Genomic DNA, 18,944 nt, shown 5'->3' on the forward strand with positions numbered 1-18,944 from the left:
AACTGCTTGACCTTCCCGCGCAAAAACACACAATATCAGAGTTCCCGCTGCTGTTCAACTTCCTCTGGGGAGGCATCGGAAGCCGAGGTGCTTCGCTTTTCCCCTCCCTGAGGAGGTGCGAGCGGTCAGAGTTCCACGATTCAAAGTTGGATGGAGGCAGGAAGGGCGGGATCACCGCCTTCAGCTTGTCGTTAGGCAGCCGGGTAAGCGGAGCGCCGCTGCGAAGCTGAAGGCGAAAACAGTGATGTCAGGAAGAACGATAAAACCGCAGACCTCCGCCAAGACTTAAACATTTGCGACCTTCAACTGAACATTCCTACCATTGTGGTAATTAGCATGTCATCTTTTTCTGATGATGTTCTGCACAGACCTGGGAAAGAAACCAACATTATATCTACTGTATCTTCCGCCCGCATGCTTTTAAAATATCACCTCTATGCTTTCAACGAGCACTCTTACAAATCTCTCGCTTACCCGTCTCTTTGCTCTTGACTGCCCAAACGGTGCCGATGTCACTTACTCCCTGGGCACTCGTGGGTGCCAGAGCGGCGTTAGCGGTACTAGCAGGTTTCACGTCAGCCTTCATGGTGGTGTCGAGGGAGGTATCCGCGTCGTCTGGGAACGGAGCCAGTCGGTTGGACAAAAAGCCGTGTCTCAAGGTGTGAGTCAGCTTCAGCCGCCGGAATCGATTAGACATCCTACTCCACCAGGACTGCAGAGGGGGTTACAGTCCAGAATGTCCATTTGTGAGGTATGTTTAAACAACATAATTTGGTTATTTAACTAGAGTCAACTGCATGTTGTCAAATCCATATACTGTATTTAGGGATTTTTTTTTTTTTTTGGGGGGGGGCTATTTGCTGAAAAACTAACCTATTTGCTGTTTTGGTGATCAGGCAAAAGCTATAAAAGTATTGTTAGCACCATCTTGTGGCGATTTGGTGCCGTGAGACTACAAGTTGTATGTCGATTTCAATTCAGATCCTTCAGTTAGACAAGAGGAGATGCCATGTTGCAGCATCTTGGTGTCAAGGAACTCTGTTGAAGTGAGTTGAGGAGTTTCATTTGGATATTGATCATACGTGGAGCTTTTCGCCATAATCTTGTGCCATCAATACTGAACAAATGTATGAAAAATGGATAAACATTACCAATATCATCACAGCCAAATATTCGTCAGTGATTATTGTGTGTCAATTTCCGATTTACCGTAATTCCCGGCCTACAGCGCGCACCTGGTTATAAGCCTCTCCCAGCAAATTTGTAAAGGAAATACCATTTGGTACATACACAAGTACCGCAAGTGCCCACATTGAAACACGAGATATTTACAAAGAAAGACGGTACACAGTGTTTGACGCTAGCGCCGTCATGCTAACGTTACCGCTGCACTAACAGGGCCGGTAAAAAAAAAAAAAAATCACGGCAGTTATACACTAGCGCAGTGCTAACAGGGCCGGACCAGTAAAAGTCACTTCCTTGGCGCATATTTTCCACCGGTCTAATTCTTACCTTTTCCACTCGAGTGGCCCCTTGCAGGCGTTAGAAAAAAATGCACAAATTAGCCGCATCACCCCATAAACCGCAGGGTTGAAAGCGTGTACGTGTAAAGCGGTACGTTGGTTTGCGTTATTGCAATGATTACTTTTGCAATATTTTTCATCAACTCCCAAGCAAAACGGTATCAGTGAAGTCAACTGATGAATAAGGCTCGACTGTATGAATGTTATCTTTTGGGGAAAAAAATGTATTTCTTTTTTAATAAGTCTAAAACAGAAAACAGACAATTTATGAGACAACCACTGCTTTTAATTTGACTTGATATTAGAATAATAACCTTACCTTAAGGCCTCCTTTGTCATCGGGTGGCACGGGGGCGTTGTTGAGGGCGTGCCTGCCTTTGGAGTGAGCCACTGGTGTCCTGCCACGCTGCTTGGACCGCTCCTTGTCCACTTGCATGCACACCGAGGCGAGCAGACGCACCAGCTCGGTGTCTGACAAAACCGACGCAAGACACAAAGAATTAGTCCATCATTCAAGTGAACTCAAGGGTGAATCAAAACATAGCAATTACTATTTAAAAAAAAAAATAATAATAATAACAGACACACCAAAGAAATTGCATATTAAGTATCCTCTAAGTTATACACTTATAAAAGTAATTCTTAACAACCTCATATGAACAGTATTTGACAACCCCCCGCCCCTCTAAAAAACATAAAATATGTTATATTATGATGACTTCATAACAGTGGCTACCTGGATCATTCAGCAGCATGACCAAATCAAAAGCTGTGTATCCATTCTTTGCTCGAAGGTTGACGTCAGCCCCTTGACTGAGTAGGTACTTGACAACGTCTTTATTTCTGAGAGAAGAACACAATGATTCGTCATTGTTTTGCCCCACCGGAGTCAAAAATGTCAACAATATGAGCGCCGAGTTCAAAAATCCATGTCCACAAACTGTTTTGCGTTGCGATATTTACATACGATTAACGGTGAGCATGATGTACACCAGGGGTGTCAAACTCACTTTTGTCGCGGGCCACATCTCACTTACGGTTCCCCTCGGAGGGCCGTTACGACTGTGAAACCGTAAAAATCTTTGACCACCTCATCAAATTTACACATGAAATTGATGGTCTTGTTTTGGAATCAGAAATCAAGTTCTTCAATTATTATTGTTTGGCAACACAAAAATGCTTGTAAACGTCATCATTTATGATATGACAATTTGAAATTTTGGTACAGATTTGTAGCAAAAATCATGGAGGTTGATACATGTGATTTGCCTTCGCGGGTCACATCAAATCATGCGGCGGGCCGGATCTGGCCCCGGTGCCTTGAGTTTGACACCCGTGATGTGCACAATCTGGAAATTGCAGTAGTACCTACAATACAATATGAACATTTACACACGGGACCTGGTCATAAAAAAATTGTGAAGAGCCCCCGCCCACCCATGATACGTGGCCTGCATCAAGGCCGTCCACCCGTGGACTCCGTCTTGTTTGTCGACGTCGGCCTTCTTCTCCACCATCCGCTGCACAACTTCCAACTGGCCGCTGACTGCCGCCATCATCAATGGCGTCGCTCCCTCCTGATTGGAGGAATTCACCTGAGTGGGATCCTCTTCCAAGATTTCTTTGACGAGCTGGGAATTTCCTGAGCACACGCGCAAGAAAATAATAATCATCTTGTGAACAAAACCAGTCAAGTTATTTTTGGGAGGTTATTTCAACACACCCAGTTTGAGGGCGCTGAACACATCTGGTCTTCGTCTCTCATCATCTGGGGAAAAAACAAGATTTACATGAGGAGTACAGATATTCTTCATAATTTCCCCTCCCTGGACGTAAACAACAAGCTTTTTGTATGGATGTATGCGTGTGAATGGTTAATACGGTAAAAATTAAGAAGTTTCAAGATTCACTTTCAAGCTTTTCCAACTGACTTGTGGTAATTTTACATGTGAGCTCAAAATTTATATCCATCCATCCATTTGCTACCGCTTCTCCGGGTCGGATCGCGGGGGAAGTGGCTTCAGCAGGGATACCCAGACTTCTTCCAGCTCTTCCGGAGGGATCCTGAGGTGTTCCCAGGCCAACCGAGAGACGTAGTCTCTCCAGCGTGTCCTGGGTCGTCCCCGGGGTCTCTTTCCGGTGGGACTTGTCCGGAACACCTCACCAGGGAGGCGTCCGGGAGGATTCTGGATCAGATGCCCCAGCCACCTCATCTGGCTCCTCACAATGCGGAGGAGTAGCGGCTCGATACTGAGTCCCTCGCAGATTACCGAGCTTCTCATCTTATCTCTGAGGGAGAGCCCGGAAACCCTGCGGAGGAAACTCATTTCGGCCGCTTGTATCCGGGATCTTGTTCTTTTGGTCACGATTTACAGCTCATGCCCATAAGTTAGGGCAGGAACGTAGTTTGACTGGTAAATTGAGAGCTTCGGCTTTCGACTTAGCTTTACCACAACGGACCGATACAAAGTCCGCATCACTGCAGACGCTACACCGATCCGTCTGTCGATCTCCCGCTCCATTCTTCCCTCGCTCATGAACAAGACCCCAAGATACTTGAACTCCTCCACTTGGGGCAAGATCTCATCCCCGACCCGGTGAGGGCACGCCACCCTTTTCCGACTGAGGAGCACGGTTTCAGATTTGGAGGTGCTCATTCTCATCCCAGCCGCTTCACACTCGGCTGCGAACCGCTCCACAGAGCGTTGAAGACCACGGCTTGATGAAGCCAACAGAACCACATCGTCTGCAAAGAGCAGAGATGCGATGCTGGGGCCACCAAACCGGACACCCTCTACGCCTCGGCTGCGCCTACAAATTCTGTCCATAAAAGTTGAGAACAAAATCAGTGACAACGGGCAGCCTTGGCGGAGTCCAACTTATTGCCGGCAAAGCGGACCAAACTCTGACAGCGGCCATGCAGGGACCGAACAGCCCGTATCAGGGGGCTCGGTACCCCATAGTCCCAAATAACCCCCCACAAGACTCCCCGAGGTTCTCCAAGTCCCAATATTTATATATTTTTTTCAATTTTGTCACAATTATGTTATGTTCCAAAGAAATTACACATTTTGTTATATAGAACTGGATTCTTCACGTTTTATGCTATATAAATTTCAATATATGGATGTGTAAATTGAACAAGAAACCACTCTGATATTTGACTGAAACAGCAAGTTTGTAAACGTTAAGCAGTGAAAAGAATATTATCCACAACTTAGTATTTTGGAATTATTAAAATACACACATTTTTGAGGATTCGTAGCTCTCGTTCAAACATCGCATTTAAAAATGAGCCGCCGACAAGTTATACGGTGCAGGCAATGTACCGAATAATTGCGGCAGAGAAGCATCAAAGGGGTCGGATGAACGTTTACGACTTTTGCTCGCACTTTTCACGTGAGCGTTAACTGCGGTTGAATGCCGACCACACGACAATTCAAATGCTCCTGCTGCAGTGGAATTTATTTGATGTGTGCCGTTCAGGAAAGACCGAGATTGAAGAAGTAGAAAAGAACTTGCGGTGTAGCAGAGCTGATGAAATTTGCATCAGAACCTCCAGCGGACATTTGGGGCAAATTGGATTATACTGCAGTATTTAAGACTAAACAAGCACAGCATGATGTTAGGAAGACGAAGTCATACCAGTCTGCGGTCGTACGGTGGTGATGGAATCCAGGTAAGCCTTGATCTCTCGCTGTTTCAACTGCATGGCGAGCTCAAACGCCGTCTTGGATAACACATTCACTCGGTCTGGATCGGCACCACGCTCCACCAGCTGCTGGGCCACGGCCACCTTGCAGATGGAATCAACTGGATCTGGTCATTGTCGCACACAAGAACACTGACAGTAAGCTAGCTGAACCTCTCGTCTTTCATCCTTCACCTTCCCGCTGAGTGCAGCCACCATCAGCGGACCCCAGCCGGTGGTCTTCTGCGCAACGCTGACGTCGGCGCCCCACTCCAGCAGCAGACGCACCGTGGCCTCGTGGCCGTGCTGAGACGCCACCATCAGGGCTGTGACGTCCATGAAATCCCGCAGGCCGCCCCCTGCGCAGCCTTCGCCGGCCACGAAACCGGCAGCGCTACGGAAGGAATGCGCAGTCAGCCGCGAATATTCAAAAACCTACAAACAGTCAAGTGTGTGCATTGGAAACTTTCGAGGTGAAATTAAGTCAGCCTGAAATCTTCCCCGAATCCGAACATCCTGACCCTTCCGTGACGAGCGCACATCTGAAGTCGTACGACCGTGTGAGATGACCGAGCGGCTCAACCTGCAGCTGTTGTTGTTATTTCCGTTGGGGTCTGCCTCGGCGGCCGCCGCCAGGTGGTCGAAGTCGTCCACGAAGGCGTCGCTCTCCAGGAGAAGTTTCACCACATGCGTGTGTCCCCCGCGAGCGGCCATCGTCAGGACGCTTGCGCCCAGCCGGTTCCGCCCATTAATGTCGGCCCCGTTCTCCAGGAGGATGTGAGCGACGGTCAGGTGACCAAATCTGACACAGAGGACACATGAAAAATATTAGTTTGTTATTTTTCATCCACGCGTCCACCCATTTTTTACAGCACTTGTACTCATTTGGAAGTCAGGCAACACCCTTGAATGGTCGCCATCGCGCTCGAGTTTCTCTCCCGAAGAGCAACTGTTTCAGGCAAATGGCAGCCAACACTCAGTTTGAGTAAATATGAAAATAAATATGAGCGGAGAGCGCGTCATCCATGCGGAAAGTTGCGGAAGTGTCATTCGACATCCAAGTGGTCGCCATATTGGCTGCATTTACTGCCCGTGACGTCACCCCGGACATTTGCCATTGAAAACACGCTGTCACCTACTATGGGACACGCCCCTTCTGGCACGGAAGCTCTTTTCAAAGTCTCACAACCGAGCGAAGTGACCGGGGCAATATTACCCTATCGTTTTGAGCCATATTTAGATGATAGGCGGATCACTTCTAACTAACAGCCCCCCAGACAGTATGTATGAGCCAGCGGCTCGTCGGCCCACTTACTATGGGACACAGAAGCTCTTTTCAACGAAGAGAACATCTCACAATCGAGTGAAGTGACCGGAGCAATATTACCCTATTGTTTCGAGCCATATTTAGATGATATGCGGATCACGACTAACCACCTCCTCGTCAGATCCACCTCCGCGCGGCGTAGATGAGCCACCCCGGCCGAAGCTGTGATCGGCGGACACGGCGCCAACGGGCACATCGACGCATTTAGCACCTCTGATTTACTGACGCAGATCTTTTGTTACGTTCTGAAAGGATTACGTCCTCCCCCGCAACTGTTTTTTTAGTAGCTCTATACACACATACCTGTCATTTGGAACCCACGAAGCTCTCATCCTCTGCACCAGTGTAATCCATTTTTCATGACGAAGCGGGTCTCTTGGAAACTTAGGAAGGGTAAACCCATCCTCCCGAGTGTTCGAGCAATATCCGGCATTTTGGCTAACACGAAGGAACAATGAGCTACCTTCCCGCAGGTAAAACTAATAGAAACAAACGAGTCCGCTTGAGTGCGCAACTGCCCTGCGCGCCACTTCCTGCTTCTTCTCGAAAACGGATCCTTCGAGAGGATTTTCATGGCGGGAGTTACAAAACGCCACACACGTCAAAATCATATTTTGTGGTGAAAAAACGCATGGGTCCATACCGGCTGCCTTCCCCCCTCCTCCTCCCCCCATTATTAACATACTAAAAATCACGCATTTCATGACAGTGGCCCTTTAAGTACTGTGCAATTACATTTGAATTCAATGACTTCAAACATGAATTACAATTATGCGCATTTTGTTTTTCATTGAATCATTATTTAAGTGCAGTTTCTATTTTTGCGAGTGTGCATGATGCCACGTTACGGATGAACATTTTACTTGCGCAAATGATTGGCATTCCCGAGTGATGAGTGGGAGGTGTTAGCCCACCTGGCAGCCTGCATGAGGGGCGTCCAACCGTAATTGTTGCGGCTGTCCACCGAGGCCCCCTTACGGAGCAAAAACCGCACCAGGTTTTCGTGACCGCTGGCCGAGGCAAACTGCAGGCCGGTGTTCCCCTCCTCGTCCGTGCAGTCCACCGGGACGAGAGACAACAGATCCGCCGGGTTGCACTCGGAGCCCGCGTCCGAGCGCAGCCTGCTCTGGCGCCCGCAGTCCTTGGAGGCTCCGGGTTCCAGGATCCCCCGGGCCGTTTCGTAGTCCCCCTCATCGCAGGCGCGGAGGAGTAGCATCGAGTTAGCGGGCACGCCGAAGTTCATGTCCGCCTTGTTGCTGCGATTCCGCTCCCATTCAACTTGAAGTTATCGACAAGAAGAGTTGGACACTTTTCCTCTGTCACTCGGCCTGCATCTGGACGTCATGATGCGCGCGCCCCTATCGACGTGGAACAGCGAGAAACTATAAAAATGTACCTTTGTACCAATTTGGTCAAAACAATACCCACAGACTGTTGTTTTTGACAAAACTTGTTGACATGGGCTGACCACCGGCTAACTTTGCGCTGTTGCCCGTTACTTGATCTAGAATTGGTTCATTCTCGTCATTTACGCGGACACAATTTCCGGTTTAATTTCAAAAGAAAACGACCAATCGACACCATGTCTTAAATTCACATTATTTACATAATAAAAAAATACCTTCCGTAGTTGGTACTTCTCAAATGATTTTTCCGTTTCAACATAACTCACATTTTATCGTCTTACTCAAGAAGCTAATTATTCGTTCACGTCCACACAAACGACCACGACAACCCTGCAACTAAATAAATTCTACACTATAACGATTAACATTTTTTTTTCAAATTAATGAAAATATTGTGACAAAGCCTCGCAACCCGAGCAAGTATAAGGGATATAGGAAATGAAAAAAAAGAATGTTGTTTCAAAGTCTGACTCGACAATATTTTGTGTAAACTTTGTGTCGCCATCAAGTGGTCACATTATTCAGTTTAAAGTTTAAATGTATTCATTTCAGATGTGTTTCTGGTGAAAGTGTAATAAAATGTTACTCCCAAAATTAGAAACAATTATTTGAAATTTCAAATAAATAATTTATTACAAATTAACTGTATTTGGGCAGTAATTATTTCATAAACCACGAGAGGAAGCCAGCGTACTACCAACTAATCCCGAGCATGATTTGGGAAACCATATTTTGATCATCAATATTGCCTACTTTAATTAATTAATAACAATTTCACTGGATACACACCAATATAATGAACAACCATGCAATTTGTACCAAGACATTAAGTGCTTAAAAAAAAAACATATTTTAACTTTCACGCTGAACATTATGAAACACATAAACGTATTTTCTATGCTGTACTTTGTCAAAATATGCTAATCAATGTACACCTCTCATTGTGTAAAAGAAAAAATAGGGCAAGCGGAGGTTGTAAGCAAGTTATGATAAGTAAATAAAATACGCATACTGTCATACGTGTGAAGGGGATGACCGATCCGTGCTCTGCCGCACGGGGTCGCTACCACGCATGATTAAATAAAACAGAGAAGAAGCAGAAAGAACCCGGATGACCACTACATATACAGGAACCAGGCCCTTGTTAGCTCTCTTTTCTTGAACGCAAGCTAACCACGTTGTTGGCGGCTTTTCCTGGCTCACCGCTGTTCGCTTGAATTTCTTCCGAATAAGTCGGTCAGGAATTATCACAATGGTATGTTTAGAGTTTAGAACTGCTGTTACTCTTTTCAACAAGTTCACGTGACAATTGGATAGTGATCCTAATGGCAATATGGTACTACTAAATTTCTATCTAGTAGCGTACATCGGCTAGCAGTTGTATCGTCCGCATGCGCGAATTTGTTATAAACGTAGCTGGCTTCAGCTATGATTTAAGACTGAGCAGGTTTGAATACTTTAGTTATTTCAGCAGGTAGGCAAGGAGCGCAATAAATTCTTGTGCTCTTTGAATGACGATATTCAATTCTATTAAAAGTTTTGGCTCGTGCTTGATTTCATTTTTTTCCCCTTTTAGTTGGGGGGGGCTTCAGAAGACGGAACTACCTGAAATGTGTTCTAGTCTTTCACAAATGCACTTGCGCAGGACACTGTGTTTCAAAACTCAGTACTGTATTGTGCAAATCTGGTCTTCCGGTTACGACGCCACGACCCGAACTTTAACCGAACGCGCCGTAGTTTATTCATAAAGTACGCTCACTCCCCATGTATTTTTATGCAAAACACTTACAAGGTCCATATATGTGTAATTAACACACTTAAATGGAGTAAGGCCCCTCGTCATGATGTACTGTTTAGTGATCGAGGGCTTAAGGAGAGACTCCAGCAGCGAATAAAATTTTTATAAAATTGTTACAAAATTGTGGAGAAGCACAGCTCTTGTCCGACAGAAACTCCTCCATTGACTGCCAACAATTCTTGTGCACCAAGATGTCACCAATTAGTGGCCGTAAACTGCATGTTTTTTTGTTTTCACTGTATTGAGGTTTGAAAGATGGTCATTCTGTAGATGAGTGACCTCATTCCAAATTGTCACGATTTGGAATTCCAGATGTAATGGCACAAGATTAAAACAATTATGCATCCTTTTTTTTTTTAATTCTCGTAGGCTTTCAAGGACTCTGGGAAGGCACCCGGTGAGACTGAGGTGGCAATTCACCGCATCCGCATTACCCTCACCAGCCGTAATGTCAAGTCTCTGGAGAAAGGTCATTAAACAAGCCTCAGAATTGCGTTGTCGTCATAAAATGTATCGTGACATTTGTATGTTGTTGTACATTGGATAGCAACGGCATTCAAATTTCATTGCACCTTAGATGATGACAAGGTTTTTGATTATGTGTTGCTAAATAGTGATGAGGATGCCATATTTTTTAACTGACAATCCTGATGTCTGGAATACGCTATTCTGAGCTATTATTTTGAAGCACCTTGTCAAAAGGCTGTTGATTAAATTAGCCTGACAGTGATGTTATGTCATCTTTAGTCTGTGCCGACTTGATCCGCGGTGCAAAGGAGAAGAACCTGAAGGTGAAGGGACCGGTCCGGATGCCAACCAAGGTACCACTTGTTGCAGTTTTTATGCAAAATGTGTATTTGGCATTTCTCACTGGACATTTACTGGATGCAACATTAGGTACACCTGGGAAAACTTTGAAGTATTGCAAGTGTTTTGGTTTCACATTTCTCTTGTGTTCTACCTCAGACCCTGCGCATCACCACCAGAAAGACCCCCTGCGGCGAAGGCTCCAAAACCTGGGATCGCTTCCAGATGCGGATCCACAAACGCCTGATTGATCTGCACAGCCCGTCTGAAATTGTCAAGCAGATCACCTCCATCAGCATCGAGCCGGGTGTAGAGGTCGAAGTTACCATTGCTGATGCGTAAATAAGCACTGATGCAATAAAGAATGCTAAAGGAAATGATGCATTTTTGTTTTTCATCAATGTGGGACTGAAGTTTTTTTTTTTTTTTTTTTTTTAATTAATTGGTTTAGGTGTTGCAGCCTAATTGAGACTAGCAATAAAAATCCGAGTCACGTAATCTGTGGAAACCAATTGGGTCTGTAAGCCTGGAGCTGTTTAAAAAATGTTATAGTTTGCGTTCATGTGAAATTTCAGGATGAACTTTATAAAACTTGTTCTCTAACAGGCTGAATACCAGATAATGATTCATGCAAATGGACAATTTAATCAATTAACAAGCAAGACCCCAACTTCAGAACTGGGACAGACAGGCTAACTACTTGTGTTGAGTCGCCCTTGCTACTTAATTTAAACCAGAGGCAGCACGGGGGGGTTCAGCTGGTTGAGCGTTGGCCTCGCAGCTCTGAGGTTCCGGGTTTGATCCCAGGCCCGCCTGTGTGGAGTTTGCATGTTCTCCCCGTAGCTGTGTGGTGTTCCTCCCACATCCTCAAAACATGGGACATTAATTGGACACTAAATTGTCCCTGGGTGTGATTGTGAGTGCGGCTGTTTGTTTTTTATGTGCCCTACAATTGGCTGGCAACCAGTTCAGGGTGTATCTCGCCTGCTGCCTGTTGCCAGCTGGGATATCCCTGTGACCCTCGTGAGGATAAGCGGCAAAGGAAATGGATGGATAGCTATATTAAACCATGAAATTCAATCAAACAATGAAACTACAACAACTACATCGAACATGTTTACCCTCCAAAAAATCTAGTTGACAGTTTTCATGTGAATTACATTTTAAATTCTTTAGTATATACAGTAACATTGAATCATTCTTTTGGACCTTTTGCCTTTGACCATTAAAAAAGTCAAACTTTAATTTTATGTGTAATACATTTTGATGAACTTTTTTTTTGTTTGTTTTTACTCAAGCAGCATTATTTTGTTTGATCCAAAAATATTTGGAATTCCTTTTGGATGTATGCAAAAAAAAATTGTCAATGTAGAGGAATTTCAAAAGCCCCTTTTTATTTTTTATTTTGAATTGAGTCCATACATTGGCCAGTGAGAAATATGAGAAATAGCCACAGGTTTGAAACTGCCGTTGTTGAAGCGCAACCCTCGAAGGTGATTGGCTGTTGTTTTACTTAACACCAGATTCGAGTTCAACCTAATTGCCTGGTCCTCCATTGTTTCCTATGCTCCCATCGAAGCTCTCCGAAAGCGCTTCTATCGGATCAGTAATTTTAGGAAAGGATTTTGTCTGCCTCTTAGACAACGAGAACTGCTGGATATGGACTTGACTTCTATGTCACCTGTAAAGGTAATCCATCTTTCCCTTCTCTTTTTGTCGCCATGAAACGGGGTTCCAGATATTTCTCATTTCTTCTTGTCTGTGTTGCGTTTCTTTGAAATAGGAAACATCGGGAGGGGCAGAGCAACAGACTATGAAAGTCTATCTCCGAGTCAGGCCTTTTTCCAAAGAGGAGCTCTCTGACAAAGAGGATCAGGTACTCGAGACGAGAATTTGCTCGACTAGTCGAATGTTGTCCAATTTCTATTCATTTGCCATTTTCTCAGGGTTGTGTAGTGATAGAAAATGACCAGATGGTCACGCTGAAGGCCCCGAGAGGTTCTGCCACCTTGAAATGCAGTGAGAGGGGTATCGGCATGTCTGTGCACAAATTCTCTTTTTCTAAGGTTAGATATCTTTCACTTTTTGCCCCACCCTGCAAAAAAAAAAAAAAAAAAAAAAAAAAAAAAGACATGAGCGTGTCCAGAATATTTCCACAGCTTTCACTTTGCAACTGCATAGTTACTCCATTATTGCTCTCAACTTTTGTATTTTTTTAGATTTTTGGACCAGCGACAACCCAGGCTGAGCTCTATGACCACACCGTCAGCAGCGAGATGTCTGATTTCCTGGACGGAAACAATGTGCTGATCTTCAGCTATGGTGTCACCAATGCTGGAAAAACATTCACAATCCAAGGTAATTTTTTTTTTTTTTTTTTTTTAAATGAGGCCACGATTCAGAAATGAAATGAAAGCGTGTAATTCCATCAGGGACTTCAAAAGAGCCAGGAATATTGCCTCGAGTGTTGGATGCGACCTTTCAGTACATATCGGGGCGGCAGTATGAGGCCATGGACGTGAAGCCGTACCTCAGGAACGATGCATGTTGTCTGAATGTTGACCAAGTCAAGCAGGAGAAGAGTGCTAAAGTTGCAGTTTTTGCATCATTTAAAGAGGTGAGAGGATTTCACATTCAAACATTGCTGCTCAGTAAAACTTGAGCGACAGCAGGGATGGTATATTTTTATTTTTTTGCTGCAGTGTCGTGCCTTTACATTTACAAAGTACAAATCGTTGTGACCCTGCTGCTGTTTTTTTTTTTTTTTTTTAAATCTGTGTTTTGCCCTGAAGGAATGTGATTCCTTGCACTGTTCTGAGCCTGATCTCTCCTCTTCCTCTGACTGTCACTCAGGTAACTTTAAGAAACTCATTAAAACACGTACAATCATCTAAGTTTTTGAAAGACTTCATTGAAAATGTGGTGACCCAACTACTTCCAATAGTGTTGTACTACATCATCCTGACTACAATTTTGTGTAGAGCAAGGGTGCTCAATGCGTCAATCGCGGGATGGCGATGAGTGAGGGATGACTGGTTGTTATATCCAATGGCACAATTCACATACATACTGTAAAAAAATGAAAAGAAGAAGCCACTGGTTTCTTTCAGGCAGTACACAGAAATTTCTCTTAAACCCCCATCCCACCGTGCTCTTAAAGACGTACACTCATAATTACAAATGTTACAGTACTTACGCAGCCCATCAATGTGTGTTAATATGACAGCGTCGACCACCGCTGCTTTGGTCCGCAACACAGTCTGGGCAACGTAGAGCAAAGACGAGCTAGACATGCTGCTTATGTTTTATTTTTGCTATTAATTGAGAGTTAAAAAAAGAAATGCTGTTTTAAGATGCAATGACTGTCGGAGTATGTGAATAATCGAAGAAAAAGTGGTTAAACTGGATGAGATATTCTCTTTTCTAGGTGGGAAAGGTCTGGTCTCAAGCCAAAGAAATTGCAGGATAAGATGGTGTGTAATGTTAAAATTCCACCTTCGCACAGCCTGATCCAGGATGAAAGCACAGACAATACAGTGCAAAAAAAAGCTAATTCTGTATTTTAAATATAAGAGGCAACATAACATTAACCTTAAAATGGTTTGGGAACATCATCATCATACTCCACCCCCAAACCCCCTGTTGGTAGTTCACGAGAGGCTGGATGCTTGAAAAGTAGATCTTGGGGTTTAAAAAAAAAAGTCTGGGCACCCCTGGTGTAGAGTCATATTTGTAGGTAGAGTGCTGTGTTTTTTTTTTTTTTAAATTAGTCTGGTATTGGGGCACTGGAGTGGTCGGTGCCATCTGCATGAAGCAGCACCATATACCACATCAGCGCTAAGAGTTGAAGATAGAAACCAAATATTACAAAACTTTTTATTACGCCATGCGCTTCTACACCACCGCAAGAAAAATATTTGATTGTTTTGGTTCTGTAGTGACTTCAAGCCATCTAACAGATGAAGGAAGCGCCCAATTTGCTTTATGGGTTGCATTCTTTGAGATCTACAACGAGTACATCTACGATCTCCTTCAACCGTCCTTCTGCTCAAAGTCCAAGAAGCGCGCTGCTCTTCGCGTCTGTGACGACGGCGTTGGCAACGCTTATGTCAAAGGTGCGACGGTGACTTCTCACCTTTTTGTGCAAACGACTATTTTTGTCGTTGTCTGTTCTGCAATGAAACTGCCATTTTCAGATCTCCGATGGATCAACATCCAGAGTTCATCCGAAGCCAGCAAGCTACTACAGTTCGGCAACAAAAACAGAAGCGCTGCGTCCACCAAGCTGAATCAGTCCTCAAGCAGAAGGCAAACTTTTCAGTCTTCCAATCATCCCTTAATTTCTTTTTTTTTTTTTTTTTAAATGTTTTTAAAATGAGAGAACTTACCCTACAGCCACAGCATATTTACCATGAAGCTGCTGAAGATGGAGTGCAACACAGTCAAAAGGATCTCGGAGTAAGTCGTGCCGGGGGACTGCCACTGATTGATCCTGAAGGAAATTGTTATAACCAGTTGCGGTCGGAAAACTTTATCCTTTGGGGTCCTCAGGTTTTCGCTATGTGACTTGGCTGGGTCTGAAAGATGCAACAAAACCAAAACCTTTGGGGAGAGGCTAAAAGAAGCAGGAAACATTAACAACTCACTCCTCATCCTGGGGAAGTGCATCACTGCTCTTCGCCATAATCAGACTGACAGGTACAATCAATTATTGTCTGTATGAAAGTTGTTGCAGCCAGTAGTGTTTGTGCTGTTCAACGGTTCTTCATTCAATCAGAATGAAGAGCACCTACATCCCTTTTCGTGAGAGCAAACTCACTAAACTCTTCCAGGCGGTTTTCTGTGGCAAAGGAAGAGCGTCAATGATCGTCAACATTAATCAGTGTGCTTCCACATATGACGAGACACTCCACGTCATGAAGTTCTCTGCTGTTGCCAAACAGGTAAGTCTGAAAATAAGTCTTTGAGGCAGAACTATGAACCACTTGCAGAGCTATTACGTGTTGTGTTTAGGTGGTGCAGGTGATCCCAGACAAGCATCTGGAATCTCTGCCTCAGTGTCTGGTGGCGCCGAACGGAAAATCTCTGGTGAGGAACGGTGTGATCGACAGGCAGGTCTTGGAAAGCTACCTGTCTGAAGAAGAGTTGCTGAGTGAGGAAGATGACGCCGACATGACCTTACTGACTCAGAACGTAACTCAATTTAAAAAAAGATCAATTTTTTTTTTTTAATTTGTCTTTAATCATAGTCGAGTAGACATGCACCCATTTTGGGTTGGGCTAGTTCGTTAGGCTCGGTCAATGCTACAATTCTGAATCTGCCTCCAAACTTTCTCTTGCAGACATGGCAACTTCTGTTCACAATATTTTCCCTCTAAACAATTTTGCATATTCAGTATAGTGATCTGCCGAGCAGAATCTGCCCACCGGGCCTCGGGTTTGACAGCTATGGATTATAACTTGTCTGGTTGTCAGGAGCTACTTGAGACGATCGAAACCCTCCGAGCAAAACTGTTGGCGGCACGAAGACGAAATGTGGAGCAGGAGATAGAGATTCGGAAGGAAATGGGCGACGCCATGTTACAGCAGCTCATGGAAAGCGAGGAGCTCCGCAGGTTTCGACCCATCGCAGGAACGTTTTGATCGTTTCCCCCGACAGTCTGATAGGCTAGGAATTGTATTTGAATATTTAGCCAACAGATTGAAGAGCTGAAGGAGTCGTACCAAGAAAAAATGGAGAACACTTTTGAGATGTATAAGGACGCTATAAAGGAACACGCGTACAAGAGTGCCTTGAGCAACCTAGAAGACGACTACGTGCCTCTTGACGAGTTCACTGCAGAGCAAGAGAAAGTCGAGGTCAGGATTCTAATAGTCAGAAGAGAATGTCAATTATAAAATGCCTTTTTGGGTTGAATGAAATATTTTTTTAAACATGGTTCCATCTTGTATGTAGGTCCTCAAACGACAGCTTTCAGAGTTGTCATCTGGTACCAGTGTGTGCACAGTTGCTACAGTGGACGCATCGTGTCAGTGTCAACCGTTGAAAGACTTTGAAGTACCAGGTTTGTGACCTTTTCATTGGTCGTCCCCTATCTTGCTATTCCTTGGAATTTTCAAAATCATTTTTATTGTTTTTGACTCAACCTTCCCCCACAGGGGAGGAACGTTTAAAACGTCTTTACAAGGAGAAAAATGCCGTAGAACGGATGTGCGAGGACAAGCAACAGGTAAAGAAAATGTTTTCAGCGTGAAGATTGATTTGAAGATGCTTTCATGACAGTTTCTGTAAGGACCTGGGCTCCAAGCAAAGGGTCCTGGGGCACAGAATTTACACCCCCAATCAATCATATAAATGAAAAACACGTGCTTTACAGTTTCGATTCAATCTGGTCATTCTTTATTTCCGTCTCAAATGTTTTGCTCTTAGCTGATATTGTCCATGGAGAGACGACTGATTGAACTTAGTGAAACCCTTCAGACGGTTCGAGACGGTTTCGTGGAGAAATCGGCTGAACTGGAGGTTCTTCAGGTGAAGAGCCAAGATCAGGTGAGCTGAAACTTCCCCCAAGCTTCGAGTACAAATGGAGTAGTCGTAATGATAAACACGAGAATACACTCTGACCGTGGATTTCATGTTTCCGTGAAGATGAAGTCAATGCAGGAAATTATATCCCAGTCCTTGGACAAGGACAAGGAAATAGCCTCCTTAAAGGCAGAAATCTCCAAGTTGACGCCAAGCACGCCTGTGCAGGTCAAAGGCAAGAAAAGTTTTCTCGCCAACATCAAAGAAGCAGTTAAATCTCCTCATAAGACCGGAAGCCGGACCCTCAGGAGTACTGCTAGGACCCCAAAACACTGACTATAACAGCATGCTATTAACCTGAAATTTTTTTTTTTTTTTTTTTTTTTTTAAAGGCTATAAAATTGTATTTTTTCAAAAGAATTTTAAAATACCTTTAAGCTCAAGTTTTTTTTTTTTTTTTTAACTTATAAATGTGACTGTTTTTGTTTATCTCTGGTATCGTGTTTATGCAATAAAATTTATTTTTTTTCACAATACAAAGAACAAGACTCAAAGATTATTACAGCTCAGCCCCTCTTTCTGGTTCCTTTGTAGCAATATTCCAATGATGCAAGTTTTTATTTTCATTGAAGCATTTCACCTTATTAGACACGCACTTGTATGTTGCAATAGAAACATCGCGCCAGGGCGTTCGTGCTTGATGCCCCGCACTTTAAACCAACCTGGTCAAATGAGGATGTCCATTATCTGCAGCCTGAGGGGAGGAGTAAGCAACAAAAGGGCCTTGAGAGGAAAAAAGGAAACGGCGTAAGGGTTCCTTAAGTGCAACTCTTCTTTTTCTTTCGGTTTGTCCCGTTAGGGGTCGCCACAGCGTGTCATCTTTTTCCCCATCAAAAGCCTTTCGAGTGCATCCTCCTCTCTAACCCCCACTGTCCTCATGTCCTCCCTCACAACATCAATCAGCCTTTTCTTTGGTCTTCCTTGAAGTCGTCCACCCTCTCTCTCTTCTCCTTGGAGCTTCACTCTTCCTCCTCTGCTCCTCTCGTTCACGCACATATTCTGTTTTACTTTGGCTAATCTTCATTCCTCTCCTTTCGAGTGCGTCCCATCTTTCCAATTTTTCCTAAGCCTGCTCTCTGCTTTCACTGCAGATCACTGTCTGCGAACATCATTCTCCAAGGGGAATCCAGTCAAACCTCGTCTGTCAGCCTATCCATTGCTACCGCAAACAGGAAGGGGCTCAACGGAGAATCCCGATGCAGTCCCACCTCCACCTTAAGTGCAACTCTCTTTACTGATATCAAAATGAACTAAGTACAGATACACGGCCTTCCATCAGTACATATTCTCCGATTATACATATTGTATCTTACCTTAGGACTTTTGTTCCTTATGTTTATCTATGATCATTCTTATGCTGTAGATTCTCTTTGATATACCGGTACTCTTTGTTTTGAAACTCTCCCATGACCCTTCAAGGACCAACTGTGTGTGTATTTGTTTCACCCCTCTATAGTAGGTCACTTTTCATGTAACAAAAAGGACATTTAAAGTATTTTTACTCCCATCCCCATTTAAAAAGTCTGCTAAACCTGACAAGTATGTGACAGTTTAAATCACAGCACAGATTGTTGAAGAGGTGGGAAAGGATTTCGAATCGTGTTCTCTTACATTTACTGTCATGTCACTTTAGATTGGAACTCTTTTTGCATTCATTTTTTCAACATATCGTTTTCAAGTTGAGTGAAAGGGAGGCAGCCGGAGTGCAGGCAAAGAGTGCTGCCTTCCCTCAGTGAAAGGACAGCTGTGACGAAGACGGACGGGCAGCCGCTCTTGCGTTCGCTCTCGGTGACGGTTAATGAGATT

The 18,944-nt window shown here is 44.2% G+C and overlaps 3 protein-coding genes and 1 non-coding gene across 6 annotated transcripts in view; 3 read left to right on the forward strand and 1 right to left on the reverse strand.

Moving 5' to 3' along the window:
* ahrra (aryl-hydrocarbon receptor repressor a) overlaps positions 1–8,240 on the reverse strand; it is an 83,953-nt gene extending 75,713 nt beyond the window's left edge. Inside the window, exons 1-11 of one of the 2 annotated variants that reach the window (XM_061804729.1) lie at positions 7,456–8,240; positions 5,798–6,016; positions 5,410–5,608; positions 5,169–5,319; positions 3,247–3,291; positions 2,961–3,165; positions 2,260–2,366; positions 1,843–1,994; positions 475–712; positions 321–370; positions 32–226 (exon numbers count right to left, since the gene is read on the reverse strand). In XM_061804729.1, coding sequence (XP_061660713.1) covers positions 32–226; positions 321–370; positions 475–712; positions 1,843–1,994; positions 2,260–2,366; positions 2,961–3,165; positions 3,247–3,291; positions 5,169–5,319; positions 5,410–5,608; positions 5,798–6,016; positions 7,456–7,784 — 1,890 coding nt within the window. In that variant the 5' untranslated portion in view covers positions 7,785–8,240. The remainder of the gene's footprint in view (positions 1–31; positions 227–320; positions 371–474; positions 713–1,842; positions 1,995–2,259; positions 2,367–2,960; positions 3,166–3,246; positions 3,292–5,168; positions 5,320–5,409; positions 5,609–5,797; positions 6,017–7,455) is intronic. The other variant, XM_061804730.1, reaches the window with a different exon arrangement.
* Positions 8,241–9,043: 803 nt separating this feature from the next.
* rps20 (ribosomal protein S20) lies at positions 9,044–10,932 on the forward strand. Its single transcript, XM_061805185.1, has 4 exons — positions 9,044–9,202; positions 10,115–10,214; positions 10,493–10,566; positions 10,712–10,932. The coding sequence occupies exons 1-4, from the start codon at positions 9,200–9,202 to the stop codon at positions 10,892–10,894; spliced, it is 360 nt and encodes a 119-aa protein (XP_061661169.1). The 5' UTR covers positions 9,044–9,199; the 3' UTR covers positions 10,895–10,932.
* LOC133493107 (small nucleolar RNA U54) lies at positions 10,357–10,425 on the forward strand. Its single transcript, XR_009792845.1, has one exon. It is a non-coding gene; the product is annotated as a small nucleolar RNA U54 (small nucleolar RNA).
* A 1,093-nt stretch (positions 10,933–12,025) lies between the features above and the next one.
* zgc:56231 (uncharacterized protein LOC406257 homolog) lies at positions 12,026–18,446 on the forward strand. Of its 2 annotated transcripts, XM_061805812.1 has the most exons (19): positions 12,026–12,241; positions 12,336–12,428; positions 12,499–12,618; positions 12,772–12,910; positions 12,985–13,169; positions 13,345–13,405; positions 14,491–14,667; positions 14,749–14,860; positions 14,948–15,010; positions 15,104–15,250; positions 15,330–15,495; positions 15,566–15,745; positions 16,028–16,167; positions 16,246–16,411; positions 16,509–16,617; positions 16,712–16,782; positions 16,983–17,102; positions 17,751–17,885; positions 18,230–18,446. In XM_061805812.1, exons 1-19 carry the CDS (start codon positions 12,212–12,214, stop codon positions 18,374–18,376), a joined length of 2,361 nt encoding a protein of 786 aa, XP_061661796.1. In that variant the 5' UTR covers positions 12,026–12,211; the 3' UTR covers positions 18,377–18,446. The 2 variants fall into 2 exon arrangements, with proteins under 2 accessions (XP_061661796.1, XP_061661797.1); XM_061805813.1 differs by lacking the exons at positions 17,751–17,885; positions 18,230–18,446 and adding an exon at positions 17,202–17,516 and having other exon boundaries at positions 12,030–12,241.
* Positions 18,447–18,944: the final 498 nt, after the last annotated feature.

The sequence above is a fragment of the Syngnathoides biaculeatus genome, chromosome 19 (assembly GCF_019802595.1).
Source record: "Syngnathoides biaculeatus isolate LvHL_M chromosome 19, ASM1980259v1, whole genome shotgun sequence".
NCBI lineage: Eukaryota > Metazoa > Chordata > Actinopteri > Syngnathiformes > Syngnathidae > Syngnathoides > Syngnathoides biaculeatus.

Excerpts from the sequence above, each read along its gene's own strand:
- zgc:56231 (XM_061805812.1), top strand. The coding sequence starts at position 12,212 with ATGGACTTGACTTCTATGTCACCTGTAAAG. Across the intron at positions 16,168-16,245 it reads GAAAGCGAGGAGCTCCGCAG|CCAACAGATTGAAGAGCTGA; the intron begins GTTTCGACCCAT and ends TTGAATATTTAG. Across the intron at positions 16,618-16,711 it reads GAAAGACTTTGAAGTACCAG|GGGAGGAACGTTTAAAACGT; the intron begins GTTTGTGACCTT and ends CTTCCCCCACAG.
- rps20 (XM_061805185.1), top strand. Across the intron at positions 10,215-10,492 it reads TGTCAAGTCTCTGGAGAAAG|TCTGTGCCGACTTGATCCGC; the intron begins GTCATTAAACAA and ends TGTCATCTTTAG. Across the intron at positions 10,567-10,711 it reads CGGTCCGGATGCCAACCAAG|ACCCTGCGCATCACCACCAG; the intron begins GTACCACTTGTT and ends GTTCTACCTCAG.